The 15630-nt window shown below is 42.0% G+C and overlaps 1 protein-coding gene across 6 annotated transcripts in view; it reads right to left on the bottom strand.

The window, feature by feature from the left end:
* Positions 1–3776: 3776 nt before the first annotated feature.
* The window catches only part of fam20b (FAM20B glycosaminoglycan xylosylkinase), a 206369-nt gene continuing 194515 nt past the window's right edge, over positions 3777–15630 (bottom strand). For all 6 annotated transcript variants that reach the window (XM_067990780.1, XM_067990776.1, XM_067990782.1 and 3 more), the window contains 3 exons: positions 11837–12028; positions 8853–8912; positions 3777–5930 (listed from right to left, as the gene is read on the bottom strand). In XM_067990780.1, the coding sequence (XP_067846881.1) occupies positions 5696–5930; positions 8853–8912; positions 11837–12028 (487 nt within the window). In that variant the 3' untranslated portion in view covers positions 3777–5695. The remainder of the gene's footprint in view (positions 5931–8852; positions 8913–11836; positions 12029–15630) is intronic.

Here is a 15630-nt window from a genome sequence, read left to right as displayed (position 1 = left end):
CATACTTTCGTAATTTCCTTTATTTAGATTCAGGACCCTAGTTGCGGATTCAACTACTTCACTCTCCATCTTAATGAGGAATTCTATTATGTTATGGTCGCTCTTCCCCAAGGGACCCTGCACAACAAGATTGTTAATTAATCCTTTCTCATTGCACAACACCCATTCTAGGATTGCCTGTTCTCTAGTTGGTTCCTCAACGTATTTGGTCTAGAAAACCATCTTGTACACTCTCCAGGAATTCCGTGCCCACAGTATTATTGCTAATTTGGTTTGACCAATCTATATGGTCACCCATGATGATAGGTGTACCCTTCTTGCATGCGTCTCTAATTTCCTGTTTAATGCCCTCCCCTACATCTCCACTACTGTTTGGGGGCCTATAGACAACCCCCACCAACGTTTTCTGCCCCTTGGTGTTTCTTAGCTCCACCCATACAGATTCCATATCGTGATTTTCCGAGCCAATATCCTTCCTCACTATTGCATTGATTTCCTCCTTTACTAACAATGCTACCCCGCCTCCTTTCCCTTTTTGCCTGTCCTTCCTAAATATTGAATACCCCTGGATGTTCAGTTCTCATCCTTGGTCACCCTGCAGCCTGTCTCCGTAATCGCAACTATATCATAACCGTTAATATATATCTGCGCTGTTAATTCATCTAGCTTATTGCAAATGCTCTGCACATTAAGACACAATGCCTTTAGACTTGTCTTTTTAAGATTGCTAGTCATCTTAGTTTTATTTTGCACTATGGCCCTATTTGTTTTTCGCCCTTGTTTTCTCTGCCCTCCACTATTGCTTCTTCCATTTCTGTCTTTTGTTTCTATCCTTGTTTCCCCCTCCTCTGTATCCCTGCTCGGGTTCCCATCCCCCTGCCATTCTAGTTTAAACCTTCCCCAACAGCACTAGCAAACACCCCCGCGAGGACATCGATCCCGGTCCTGCTCGGGTCCCACCTTCCCCAGAACCAATCCCAATGTCCCAGGAATCTAAATCCCTCCCTCCTACACCTTCCCTGCATCCATGCATTCATCCGGTCTATTCTCCTGTTCCTATACTCACTAGCACGTGGCACCTAAAGTGCTGCAAGCTGCAGGGCTACGGACCAGGTGCTGGAAGGTGAGATTAGAATGGGCACCTGGTTGTTCTTCGAGCCGGCATGGACTCGATGGGCCAAATGGCCCCCTTCTGTGCTGTATCTTTTCTAATGGTTCTGTAAGAATGGAACCAGGCCAGCGCAGTCCCACCCAGCTGGACGACGGAGAAGAGACGTTAGAGGAGGATGGTGTGATCAACTGTGTCAAAGGCTGCAGACAGGTCGAGAAGGATAGTTTACCATTGTCACAGTCATACAGGATGTCATGTGACTTTGATAAGGGTCGTTTCAGTGCTGTGGCAGGGTGGACACCTGAAAATTGGAAGGATTCAAACATGGAGTTGTGGGAAAGATGGGCACAGATTTGGGAGGTGTCAACACATTCAAGGACTTGAGAGGAAAGGGAGGTTGGAGATGGGGCGCTAGTTTGCAAGGACAGAGAGGTCAAGCAAACCCTGATGTGACCTGATAGAGGTCTTTAAAATTATGAAGAGGTTCGATAGGGTAGAGACATAGAGATGTTTCCACTTGTGTAGGAGTCCAAAACTAGGGGCCATAAATGTGAGATAGTCACTAATCAATCCAATAAGGAATTCAGCAGAAACTTTTCTCAGAGAGTAGTGAGAATGTGGACCACGCTACCACATGGAGTAGTTGAGGCGATTAGCATAGATGCATTTAAGGGAAAGCTGGATAAGTACACAGGGGAGAAAGGAATAGAAGAATATGTTGATAGGCTGAGATGAAGTAAGGTGGGAGGAGGCCTGTGTGGAGCAAAAACACCAGCACGGACCTGTAGGGCCGAATGACCTGTTTCTGTGCTGTAAAATTCTATATAATGTTATTGGTTTCTTTTCAATATATATTATATTCTATATTCAAAATATACCTTACAAGGAGTCTCCACTATAGGGCAGTTTTAAGGTGTCATTGATGGAATGAAGAAATGAACATTATAATACTTCACTTCATCTGAAACATAGAAATAAGAGTAGGCCATTCGGCCCTTCGAGCCTGCTCTGCCATTCAATATGATCATGGCTAATCCTCCATCTCAATACCATATTCCTGCTCTCTCCCCATACCCCTTGATGCCTTTTGTGTCTAGAAATCTATCTAGCTCCTTCTTAAATATATTCAGTGACTTGGCCTCCACAGCCTTCTGTGGTAGAGAATTCCACAGGTTCACCACCCTCTGAATGAAGACATTTCTCCTCATCTCAGTCCTAAATGTCCTACCCCGTATCCTGAGACTGTGACCCCTTGTTCTGGACCCCCCCCCAGCCAGGCGAAACATCCTCCCTGCATTCAGTCTGTTTAGCCCTGTCAGAATTTTATACGTTTCAATGAGATCCCCTCTCATTCTTCTAAACTCGAGTGAATACAGGCCGAGTCGAACAAATCTCTCCTCATAAGACAGTCCTGCTATCCCAGGAATCAGTCTGGTGAACCTTTGCTGCACTCCCTCTATGGCAAGTATATCCTTTCTTAGGTAAGGAGACCAAAACTGCACACAATACTCCAGGTGTGGTCTAACCAAGGCCCTGTAAAACTGCAGTAAGACATCCTTGCTCCTGTACTCAAATCCTCTTTGCAATGAAGGCCAACATACCATTTGCCTTCCTAACTGAAAGGTGAAACTTGATCCAAAAATCCTAGTTCAAATCTCGCGAGAGAAGATTATTTGATTTTGGTATTTGGGGATGGGGCAATCAATATTGGGATGGTGATTGTGAAATAAATACCAATGACTTCCTGCCAAAGTCAGTTTTGCTGCATCAGTTGGAACTAAAGGAGGAAAAAATCCAGACAGACATCTATACAGTGCATTGGCAAACTGGGTAATAGGTTATACAAATCAAAACTGGTGAAATCATAAAGGATATCTCACAAAGATTGAGGAGATCAGCTGATGCCGCACTTGAAGAATGTTCGGTAAGAATGACTTCGACGAGGAATGTGCAACTTAATGACTCCTGCAGTGCACTTGGGTCTTGGTGAATGGCCTGCTATTTCTGCACCAGATATCTAAAGCAACTTTTAGGTGTTCATACTATATTTGTAACACAAGATAAACAAGAAACAAAGAAATGCAACTTATTAAATCCAACACTTCAGTAATTCTGTGCCCCTCAGAATGACAGAAGGGAACAGCTCACTGCTAATAGTTGGGATTCTTAATGATGACAGTTTAAGATTACTCCAGTCTGTGGAGGATGCAAATGAAGAAATTAAATCAAGTTTGTTATTGTGAACCTCATACATTGCACAAAATATATTTCCATCGGCAAAATGCTACCACAGTGCCTTGTTGCTCCAGTGCACTATGCCATGGAGTAGTAGAATGATAGTTCACAATATTAGCAACTCTCACAGCAAGAAACCAGTTATGTGTTGTCAGTTCCCTGAATTGTCAGGGTGAGTTGCTGGCCAAAAGCCAGATGAAACGAGACCAAAAGAAAGGCGAGTTATGCAGCTACCTTAAGACATGAATTGGCACTTGTCTGTGAGCAGGATACTTGCTTGCCTTCTATGGAGAGAATGGTCTTGTTTAAGAAGAGGAAGAACATTTTTTAAAAATGGAGCATTAAAAGTGGCTAGTTTTAAAATAAATTTATGAACTCAAATACCCCAGCATGAAATTCATACAAAACAGAAAGTAAATGACAAGAAACATTACTGACTGACGACCTTTAATAGAGACTCGAGAATTTTATAATGTACTGATCAAAAGGCAGATTTGTTGAAGCTGTGCTTTAATTTTTTTAAATTAAAATAGAAGGGCCTTATCCTACACATTGCTTAAATCATTTATTTGCAATGGAGGTGATCAGAACATTATTTCCAAACAATTCTCTGGGCAACCAGAGAATTTAAACCACAGCTGCAGCCATCCTCTCCACTAAAATATGGAGTAATCTTCCATTTATAAATCAGGTACACCAAGCAATGCAGAGATGGCAATAGCCCAAGACTACTCCCAACAAATAAATTATCTGTATAATTATTTACACACCACTTTATTACTATACTTCAAAAAAAAGTTTCCATGTCTTGCTAAAGTTTGAATTGTTGATTTAAACAGTCCAAGCCTTCCTGCTTTACAGGAGTTATTGTAAACATCCAACCAAAAGCTGGTGGATCATAAGTTGAGGGGGAGAGGAACAGCCACTGACCATCAACTATGAAAGTTCCACTGTCAGGTTTTGGGTATCTCACAAACTCGTTTAGTGCACACAAACATCAAAACAGTAAACCAACAGCTCAAACTTGGCACAGTATAAAGCAAAGAACCCCAACACAGATTTTTTTTCAAATGACAAACAATTAGACATTCTTTTCTGTTATCTTTTACTTAAGTCTCAATACCTTTTTTTAAAAAAAAATCATTCAAACGACAATAAACGTAGAAATTCACAACTTTTTTTTTTAAACCCAAGCTCTTCCCCAGGAGAACAGTCCCAACCATGGACTCGAACTGTTCAATTGGTCCCACGCTTGTGTGATGAGCAGTACTAGTTATCTCTCCCTTCCCCAACACTACCTCACAGTGCTCGATAGAGTGGCCTGGCTGAGAAACGGCAAAGTCCATCCACTAAGGCAGGTAAGTTTGAATGTCTGTTGGGCGCTGAGATTCAAACTGGTTAGGAATTGAAGATTATAGTCCTTACATGAAAAGAATTATGATTTGAAGTTCACCATTTGCACTCATTGTTGTACTTTAAATAGGACAAGTCTGATTGAGCACTACTTCTACAAAAAATAATTGAACTTTATCTTAAGAAGCTCAGCAGTGACATACAATTTTAAATGCTCAAAAGTTAGTGAGAAAATAAATATTACGTTCTGTAGTTTAAGATAAATAATGGATACATTTTGAATACTTCTGAGGGCAATCCTTCAGATTCTGCCTCTTTTGCATCTAATTTGCACTGCAGCAATTCTATTACTGTATAGGCTGGAGTTGCTAAGAAAAATTAAATTCAGCAAATTTTCAAACATATTTCCAATTTCTATTGTCAGAAAAAAGTCAGACAGGAACTGCATTAGTGGTGTTTGTAATTTGTCCATATAAATATCTTCTATGTAACCCAGACAGGCTTGTTAAGTAAAAACTAATCCAGCTAGAGAATGTCCTGGATTCCACTACTGGCAGTGTAAGATCAAGGATTTAAATAATCTTTCACTCCCTGAAGGTAACAGATATGTCAGAATAAGCAGAGATTCATTACCTTTCTTTAGGACATTTAGAACAAGTCTGCATTATTTGACATGATAAAACCACAAAGAACATGCTTATGGTTGCAGTAAAGATCAAGTGAAAGCATTAGTTCAGAAAGCAATTTTACGCTCCTTTTATGCTCATCTGTGTGTCAGTGCATCCATGGTCGGTAGATTTCAGTTGGACCAACTGATTTTCCAGTACTTGTCCCAGGAACAAGCCTACTTTTCCAAATAATTTATACCCCTAAAGGGAACGGAAACATTTCCTTAAATTTCCTTGAGTTTGTATTCCATACTGTGCAGTTTACACTGTCTATGCTTGTTTGACATATGCAGAGCAGTAGTATTATATGGTTTTCATTTCAAGCACCTTATTTCAAGTGAGATAATTTCATTCTGTCTTCCACCAGCACGGTGTCTGTCCCAAATTGTTCAATGCACTGCTTGATAGTTGCTATGACACCCATCAGCCGGCGGTCCATGGCCTCCAAATGGGCATCTGTCAAAATTGGGGTGATAGGATCATGTGACATGGCAGTCCGCATAGCAGTGCTGAGAACTCCATTTTTTAGGTAGTTTAACCTGTTCCAGGTAGACACTCTAATACTGTAAAAAGAAAGTCACATCTTGTGTAAAAACAAGGTTAAAACTAGACAAAGTGAAGAAAACTCCCAAAAATTATACTATGACAAGTGTTGAGTGTGAACGTTATGGAAACAAGAGTCCAAATGGAGTGCACACAGATATGCAAATATCATTGGAAATCATTTAGATTTTTTCCCCAACAATTTTGTTGGCTTTATCAAAAATACACACTGAAAACAATAAATGTTTTGAACATGGGGTGTAATGGGGTAAAGAATTATAATCCAATGTGTGTTCCTCATCACTTCCAACTTTGAAAAAAAAATTGCTCTCCCTGTATCTTGTGAGTCTTACCTGTTCCTAGGTCTTTAACAATGGCGTCTGGAAACTGGCCACTGGGAGGTGTGTGAGAGGGGTCCGCTGTGACTCACCTATACCGTGAAGTGCCTACACTATGCTTGTATTAGCTGATATCGGAAACCGAGATTGAGAGAATCGCAGACACAAACTCATATCCGATCACACTATAGCTCCACACACTGCCCTGCACCTCTCCCAACACTGCCATTTTAGTAAGTCTATGTTCTCTCCTTTTACCAAACTCATGTCATATAGCATTTCTCAACTGAGACAGGACACAATTCCAAGCCTCTGCCAATGTTGCTCCTACCCAGTTACTAAGGCTCCCCATACCTTCAGAATTGTCCATTGTGTCCTACAGCTCATGACAAACTCATCTTGGGGGGGGGGGGGGGGGAGAGAATCTGTGCCCTAATCCAGTACGAGACCCTATCCTAAGCCCTAAAAAAGCACTGAGAATATTTATGAAAATGCATTTTATTTATTTTCTTCTTTTTTATCTCACCCCCCAATATTTTTTTTGAATCTAATTGTTTGCTGCTGCTTTTGAGCTGTTAAAAATTGTAAACTGCTTCTGCAAATAATCCTGTAGCGGCCCTCTCGGAGTCAGATTATTGTCATTAAGTTGAAAAGGACCACAGTACTCCCTTGCGGGCTTTTAACCCAAATCACAAAGTTTACATCAACTTACTTAAAAAGTAACATATTGTTGCATTATAATAAAAGTCTCCATCTGGATTTTTAAGCCAAACCACAGGGATAATTTAAACTGCTAACAGAACGTCCATGTATACCTCCTATTTCCGATGTAACCCCTTCATCTGAGGCAGCAGGACAATCTGTATCGCAGCCATCACCATAATCACCACTCACAATCTGCGACACTATTTCTTTGTGGGGTGCAAGTTCCAAATAGATTTTAAGAAAAAAATGTGTGCATGGATGTTACATTACTGACATTCTCTCATTCACGTGAAAACTGTCATGATTCAATATGTGAAAATTATGGACCTTTTCACAAGTACATATGAATTTTCAAACCACACCACCTCCAGAGCAATATCTTGAATACATTTCAAGTTCCAAATTCAACTTTTGTTTTTATACATAAATTCAAAGAACACAGAAATTCGAAGAATTTTTTTCCCAAACACAAATTTTAAAAAAAGTGTTCTAAACTATCACAAAAAACATTTCACAATGAAGATTTGAGATTTATTACTGAGCTTATTTTCTTCCACCTCATGTGAAGACATTGGGTATGTTTCTATGGGCACTTTCGGCCTTCCAGTATCTCAACTGCATTCTTCGTCTGAGTGTGTCAACAGTCTATTTTATTTTGAGCGGCTTCACAGTCAAGCTTAATCCTGTCCATATCAGGTGACCATATGTATGAATTTTCTGGCAGAAGTCACTGAATTACAACTAGGGCAGGAGGGCTGACTGAATTTTTTTCCTCTATACCTGGGAGCACTGTGGCCAATGCTAGCGTCCACATTGCCACGCTGGCAGAGATTAGCTAACCCGGTACATAAAGGAATCATCCAAGGGACCTTCCAGTATCTCTGCCGCTGAAATAAACCAGCTGTCTCATTTACCCAATGAATTTTTAGCAACCTTTGCATCTGGTTTCTAATCCCTTTTTCTGCATTCCAACTGTACAACCAGGAGGATGCAAAGGTTTGGGCTGTGGACTTGTCTATAAAGGAGAATAATTTTTCCATGTCGCACACAGCCGATATTTACTGATGAAATAGTACCAGGAATGTCATACACAGACAGGATTGGGCCACTTCAACAACTGCAGTTTGAGCCATAACAAATGAAATCCATTGGTTGATTCATCATGAAGGTAGTTGGTACAGGCATAATCAGCACTACATAGACATTGGACTCTTCAGAGGAATGACCCAGCTAATATCGTAAAATTAGAACACATTTATTTAAATACCAACTTAGACCTTAAACAGCAAGATTTTTTTTAAAATAAGAAAACTATAAACAAATTTGTGCCTAGTTCATAATTTGCTCATTTACAATGGACAAAACCATTTAAGCACAAATAGCCAATTAAAAAAAAAGACATTTTCTCCCCGTGGGTCACTCTGTACCCAACCGAAGTAGTGGATGGCCTGCTCCCAGGCCTTTAGCAATGTCACTCCTGAATGGCACATGAAGGTGGCGTGGAGTGACACTGTGTCCCTCTCCTTGTTGGATAGTATCAGGACTGCTGTGTGAAGGAATGGAGGCACAAACTCACACACTACCACTCTGTAGGGTGTAGTATTATGGCTCTAACACACTGTCTCACCACAAAACAAATAGTCTAAAAATAAGATTAAATAAAAGGATTTTGCACAAGCACATTGTTGACAAGTATCCACACACACTGTGGTGTTTGGACAGTTGTTTGTACAAAAGAAAGACTGTCACTAATGCAACAGTACTTTTTTTGCACTTCCACAGGACCCCTATTTTCATGTTTCAAAGACTTTTTGGGATTAGATGATTAAGTGACAGAATAATTTATGCCTCTGGAGTCATTTATTTTACAGCAACCTTTTAGTACTGCATGGTACTTACATGCAACATTGATAAACTGATGCTAGGATGCTTCTTTCATCTAAACTTGGATTCCCAAAACTAGAAACAGAAACAGAAACAGAAACAAAAATAACTTTTAAAATCTTTTTGGAGAACATAAGAACATAAGAAATGTGAGCAGGAGTAGGCCAATCGGCCCCTCGAGCCTGCTCCGCCATTCAATAAGATCATGGCTGATCTGATCCTAACTTCAAATCTAAATTCATGTCCAATTTCCTGCCTGCTCCCCGTAACCCCTAATTCCCTTTACTTCTAGGAAACTGTCTATTTCTGTTTTAAATTTATTTAATGATGTAGCTTCCACAGCTTCCTGGGGCAGCAAATTCCACAGACCTACTACCCTCTGAGTGAAGAAGTTTCTCCTCATCTCAGTTTTGAAAGAGCAGCCCCTTATTCTAAGATTATGCCCCCTAGTTCTAGTTTCACCCATCCTTGGGAACATCCTCACCGCATCCACCCGATCAAGCCCCTTCACAATCTTATATGTTTCAATAAGATCACCTCTCATTCTTCTGAACTCCAATGAGTAGAGTCCCAATCTACTCAACCTCTCCTCATATGTCCGCCCCCTCATCCCTGGGATTAACCGAGTGAACCTTCTTTGTACTGCCTCGAGAGCAAGTATGTCTTTTCTCAAGTATGGACACCAAAACTGTATGCAGTATTCCAGGTGCGGTCTCTCCAATACCTTATATAACTGCAGCAATACCTCCCTGTTTTTATATTCTATCCCCCTAGCAATAAAAGCCAACATTCCGTTGGCCTTCTTGATCGCCTGCTGCACCTGCATACTAACTTTTTGATTTTCTTGCACGAGGACCCCCAGATCCCTTTGTACTGCAGTACTTTCCAGTTTCTTGCCATTAAGATAATAACTTGCTCTCTGATTTTTCCTGCCAAAGTGCATAACCTCACATTTTCCAATATTGTATTGCATCTGCCAAATCTCCGCCCACTCACCCAGCCTGTCTATATCCCCTTGTAGGTTTTTATGTCCTCCTCACCCTCCACTTTCCCTCCCATCTTTGTATCATCCGCAAACTTTGATATGTTTCACTCGGTCCCCTCCTCAAAATCGTTAATATAGATTGTATAGAGTTGGGGACCCAGCACCGACCCCTGCGGAACACCACTGGCTACTGGTTGCCAGTCCGAGAATGAACTATTTATCCCAACTCTCTGCTTCCTGTTAGATAACCAATCCTCCACCCATGCCAGAATATTACCCCCAATCCAGTGATTCTTTATCTTGAGCAATAATCTTTTATGTGGCACCTTGTCGAATGCCTTCTGGAAGTCTAAATACACTACGTCCACTGGTTCCCCTTTATCCACCCTGTACGTTATGTCCTCAAAGAACTCAAGCAAATTTGTCAGACATGACATCCCCTTCGTAAAGCCATGCTGACTTTGTCCTATTAAATTATGTTTATCCAAATGTTCTGCTACTGTCTCCTTAATAATAGACTCCAAAATTTTACCCACCACAGATGTTAGGCTAACTGGTCTATAATTTCCAGCCTTCTGCCCACTACCCTTTTTAAATAAGGGTGTTACATTAGCAGTTTTCCAATCTGCCGGGACCTTTGCCGAGTCCAGAGAATTTTGGAAAATTATTACCAAAGCATCCACAATCCCCACTGCCACTTCCCTCAAGACCCTAGGATGTAGGTTGCTTATCAAGGTGCTTATCCCAGATGTTAGTGCTAGGCAATGGAACTCTCCCTCCATGTTTTGTACAAAATATGAACAGTAAGGTTCTTGGAGGTCAGGTGCAGAACAAGTTTTGTGCTGGCTAAAGCTCTCCATATACTGCTGTGACACTGTGCCTCAAAGTTAGCCTCAGAGGAACATCTTGTACACTAGTGTGACATTTCCATTTTCCTCTTAGCCTCATCGGGAAAATGCCAGATTAGTGTTGCAACTTTTGCATTCCAGCTCCAAATCTACTGGGAACTGGGGTGACACTACCCAAACTAGTTTCATTTGGAACCCGTACACAGATGTGAAAGAGTAAGGACTTTCACCCCATTAGTCTGAATTGAAGTGCATTAGTGAAGAAAAGATATTAAGTCATACGGTCAAAGCTGTACCCTAACTTTGAGAATCAAATGACTGTTGTAAACTAAAAGTTTCAACTTAGGTGATCCATGACATCATCCCAAATCAAAGAAAATTTATCATTCCCAGGTACCACTAACTTTCTATTAAACATATTACATGACAGTAAACAAACTAAAACGATGCAACAATGAAACAGAGGAATCAGGCCTCCAAGCATAAGGACTGAGGGCAGAATTTTCTGAGAGTCTCCCAGTATGACCTCATAGTGGGCAGCTTACTGGAAAATTGCAGCTGCACTTCCCATTGATTTCAACATTTGAGGCCCGGCTTGTGGAGTGGGGGCGTGCAAAATTCCACCCTACGATATTGGAAAAACACTGTACTGATACAATTCCCATTAATATGGGTCAGGTACATCATTGGTTTCCTGGCTCCAGAATCCATATTTAGCGAGAAGCTTGGTTACTGCCAATGAGATAGTCAGCTGCACATTAACTTGCAAGTAATCCAATCCTTCATTTGACCATTCCAGGAAGATATGTAGATCCTGGCATCCAAGCCATGAAAGCAGTGAAAAACCAATGACAATAGACAGGAGCAGATAACAACTTTTTGTGCATTACTGTCATAACCTCGCTTAGTTTGAGGTATTTCATGAACATAAGCCCACCCTAACATGCCCTTCTGAAAGCTTGTTTGCACATAAGCAAACATACCAATATGGAGCAAGACCTATTACAATCGATTTATTTAAAGAAAAAAATTCAAATCTCTCTACCATTTTTACTTATTCTCCGTCCTCATTTGTATTGGATGTTAATAGTTTTAGTGTGGCAGCATGATGCTATTGTACTAATTAGGCGATTTAGTAGAAGTATAAATGAAGGCTCTGTCGGTACCTCTTTGCATTGTCCAACAAAATTAACATGCTCGCTCCACCATCATCTTGAAAACTTTCGTAGTGATGACGGTCTGCATTACCAATCAAGTAGTCAAAAATTGCAGTATCTATTATATCCAGGAGACGAGGGCCGGAATCATAGGGAGGGGTCTTCTTTACTGCATCACAGTAACTCTCGTCATATTCCCATCTATAGAAAAGAGAAATTACATTGAGGAGCAATACCCAAAAGTTTAAAGAATAATTACAGTACATACCACAAAATAAAGATCAATTACGTCATTGAGGATTGCTCACTAACAAGATATTATTACAACGTTCATTGCTTTAACTGCAAAGTATTGTAGCTTATTCTGTTGGATGAAGTTAAGCATTTTCAAAGAATACTATGCGTATGTGCACGTGTGCATGTAGGTTTCTATGTGCTGTTCATAGTAGGTACAGCACAGTAGGTGGCCATTCGGCCCATCGTGCCTGTGCTGGCCCTTTGAAAGAGCTATCCGAATAGTTCCATCCCCCTGCTCTTTCCCTATAGCCTTGTAAATTTTTTCCCTTCAAGTATTTGTCCAATTCCCTTTCGAAAGTTACTATTTAATCTGCTTCCTCCACATCATGACCATCCTTACAGGCAGTGAATTCCAGATCATTGCGACTCGCTGTGTAAAAAAGAAGTTTCCTCATGTCGCCTCTGGCTCTTTTGCCGATCACATGAAATGTTCTTTTAATTTTTTTTTAAATCCCCTTTCTCCTCCTCTCCTGAAGGCAGTGACCCAGGAGTTGCAATATCATAGGCACCAGAATCCCCCTGGAGCTTGCCCAAGTGTTGCTTATGCTATGTGAGCCTATATAGTATGAATGCTGCCCAATAATTCAACCACAGAGTAGCATTTCAGGTCAGCTCAATCCTGCCACTCATCACTTCCTGTTTGAATCCTTTTAGTCAAGTTTCCACACTTTTTAAAAATTCGTTCATGGGATGTGGGCGTCGCTGGCAAGGCCAGCATTTATTCCCCATTCCTAATTGCCCTTGAGAAGGTGGTGGTGAGCCGCCTTCTTGAACCACTGCAGTCCGTGTGGTGAAGGTTCTCCCACAGTGCTGTTAGGTAGGGAGTTCCAGGATTTTGACCCAGCGATATATTTCCAAGTCGGGATGGTGTATGACTTGGAGGGGAACGTGCAGGTGGTGTTGTTCCCACGTGCCTGCTGCCCTTGTCCTTCTAGGTGGTAGAAGTCGTGGGTTTGGGAGATACTGTTGAAGAAGCCTTGGCGAGTTGCTGCACTGCATCTTGTAGATGGTACACACTGCAGCCACGGTGCACCAGTGGTGAAGGGAGTGAATATTTAGGGTGGTGGATGGGGTGCCAATCAAGCAAGCCTCTTTGTCCTGGATGGTATCGAGCTTCTTGAGTGTTGTTGGAGCTGCACTCATCCAGGCAAGTAGAGAGTATTCTATCACACTCCTGACTTGTGCCTTGTAGATGGTGAAAAGGCTTTGGGGAGTCAGGAGTTGAGTCACTCACCACAGAATACCCAGCTTCTAACCTGCTCTTGTAACCACAGTATTTGTCCTGCTTTTTGTGGTCAGGACATACCTGGGCAATATTCCACATTGTCTGGTAGAGGCCAGTGTTGTAGCTGTACTGGAACAGTTTGGTTAGAGGCGCAGCTAGTTCTGGAGCACAAGTCTTCAGCACTACAGCCGGGATGTTGTCGGGGCCCATAGCCTTTGTTGTACCCAGTGCACTCAGCCGTTTCTTGATATCACATGGAGTGAATTGAATTGGCTGAAGACTGGCTTGTGTGATGGTAGGGATATCGGGAGGAAGCAGAGATGGATCATCCACTCGGCACTTCTGGCTGAAGATGGTTGCAAACGCTTCAGCCTTGTCTTTTGCACTCATGTGCTGGTCTCTGCCATCATTGAGGATGGGGATGTTCACAGAGCCACCTCCTCCCGTTGGTTGTTTAATTGCCCACCACCATTCACGACTGGATGCGACAGGACTGCAGAGCTTTGATTTGATCAGTTAAGTGTGGAATCGCTTAGCTCTGTCTATAGCATGCATGTAGTCCTGTATTGCAGCTTCAACAGGTTGGCACCTCATTTTTAGGTATACCTGGTGCTGCTCCTGGCATTCTCCTGACACTGTCGATACTGCCCTGATCAAATTCATCAATGGTATCCTATGCAACTGTGGTGCACCACTGTGGTGCCTCCTGAATCTCCCCACATACTTCAGCATAATCATTCCACTAGGTCTCTCTGTGGTCCATTTTTGTTCCACTTCTACCACTCTAAATGGAGCAAGTAAATCTTCTCCAATTGTTTCTCCTCTTTCGATGAATTGTCACTTCTGCCATGCACCAAAGCTTCATCTTTGGGCACCTATTCTTCTTCTTTACATACTGTCCCTAAGTGACATTATCCATTAGCATGGGGAGAAAGTCCATATCTTAAGTGGATGAAACCCAACTTAGAACCATAGAAAAGATACAGCACAGAAGGAGGCCATTCGGCCCATCGTGTCCACGCCGGCTCGAAGAACAATCAGGTGCGCATTCTAATCCCACCTTCCAGCACCCGGTCTGTAGACCTGCAGCTTACAGCACTTTAGGTGCAGGTCCAGGTACTTTTTAAAAGAGTTGAGGGTCCCTGCCTCTACCACCAATTTGGGCAGCGAATTCCATACACCCACCACCCTCTGGGTAAAAAAGTTTTTTCCTCATGTCCCCTCTAATCCTTCCGCCAATCGGCTTAAATCTATGTCCTCTAGTTCTTGAACTCTCCACTAGGGGAAACAGGTACTTCCTAGGTCTACTCTATCTGGGCCCCTCATAATTTTGTACACCTCAATCAAGATACCCCTCAGCCTCCTCTGCTCCAAGGAAAACAACCCCAGCCTATCCAATCTCTCCTCGTAGCTGCAATTTTCAAGCCCTGGCAACATTCTTGTATATCTTCTCTGCACTCTCTCCAGACCAATTACGACCTTCCTGTAACGTGGTGACCAGAACTGCGCACAATACTCCAGCTGTGGCCTTACCAGCGTTTTATACAGTTCCATCATTACATCCCTGCTTTTGTATTCTATACCTCGGCTAATAACGGAGAGCATTCCGTATGCCTTCTTCACAACCTTATCTACCTGTACTGCCATCTTCAGGGACCTGTGCACATGCACGCCAAAGTCTCTCATTTCCTTTACCCCTCTCAATATATTCCCGTTTACTGCGTATTCCCTTTTACTGTTTGTCCTCCCTAAGTGCATTACCTCACACTTCTCCAGGTTGAACTCCATTTGCCACTTTTCCGCCCACTCCACCAACCCATTGATATCTTCTTGGAGTCCACAGCTATCCTTGTCACTATCAACTACACGGCCAATTTTTGTGTCGTCTGCAAATTTGCCAATCATGCCCCCTACATTCAAGTCGAAATCATTAATATATACCACAAACAGCAAGGGATCTAACACAGAGCCCTGTGGCACACCAATGGAAACGGATTTCCATTCGCAAAGACATCCATCGACTTTTACCCTTTGTTTCCTGTTACTGAGCCAATTTTGGATCCAATTCGCCACATTTCCTTGTATCCCGTGGGCTTTTACCTTTCTGACCAGTCTGCCATGTGGGACCTTGTCAAATGCCTTACTAAAATCCATGTAGACAACATTCACTGCACTACCCTCATCAATCCTCCTTGTCACTTCCTCAAAGAATTCAATCAGATTTGTAAGGCATCACCTTCCCTCAACAAATCCGTGATGACTATCCCTGATTAAACCATGC

Source organism: Heptranchias perlo, chromosome 9 (genome assembly GCF_035084215.1).
Source record: "Heptranchias perlo isolate sHepPer1 chromosome 9, sHepPer1.hap1, whole genome shotgun sequence".
Taxonomy (NCBI): domain Eukaryota; kingdom Metazoa; phylum Chordata; class Chondrichthyes; order Hexanchiformes; family Hexanchidae; genus Heptranchias; species Heptranchias perlo.
Note: the sequence above shows the minus strand (reverse complement) of the source record. Positions and strands in the feature narration are given on the sequence as shown.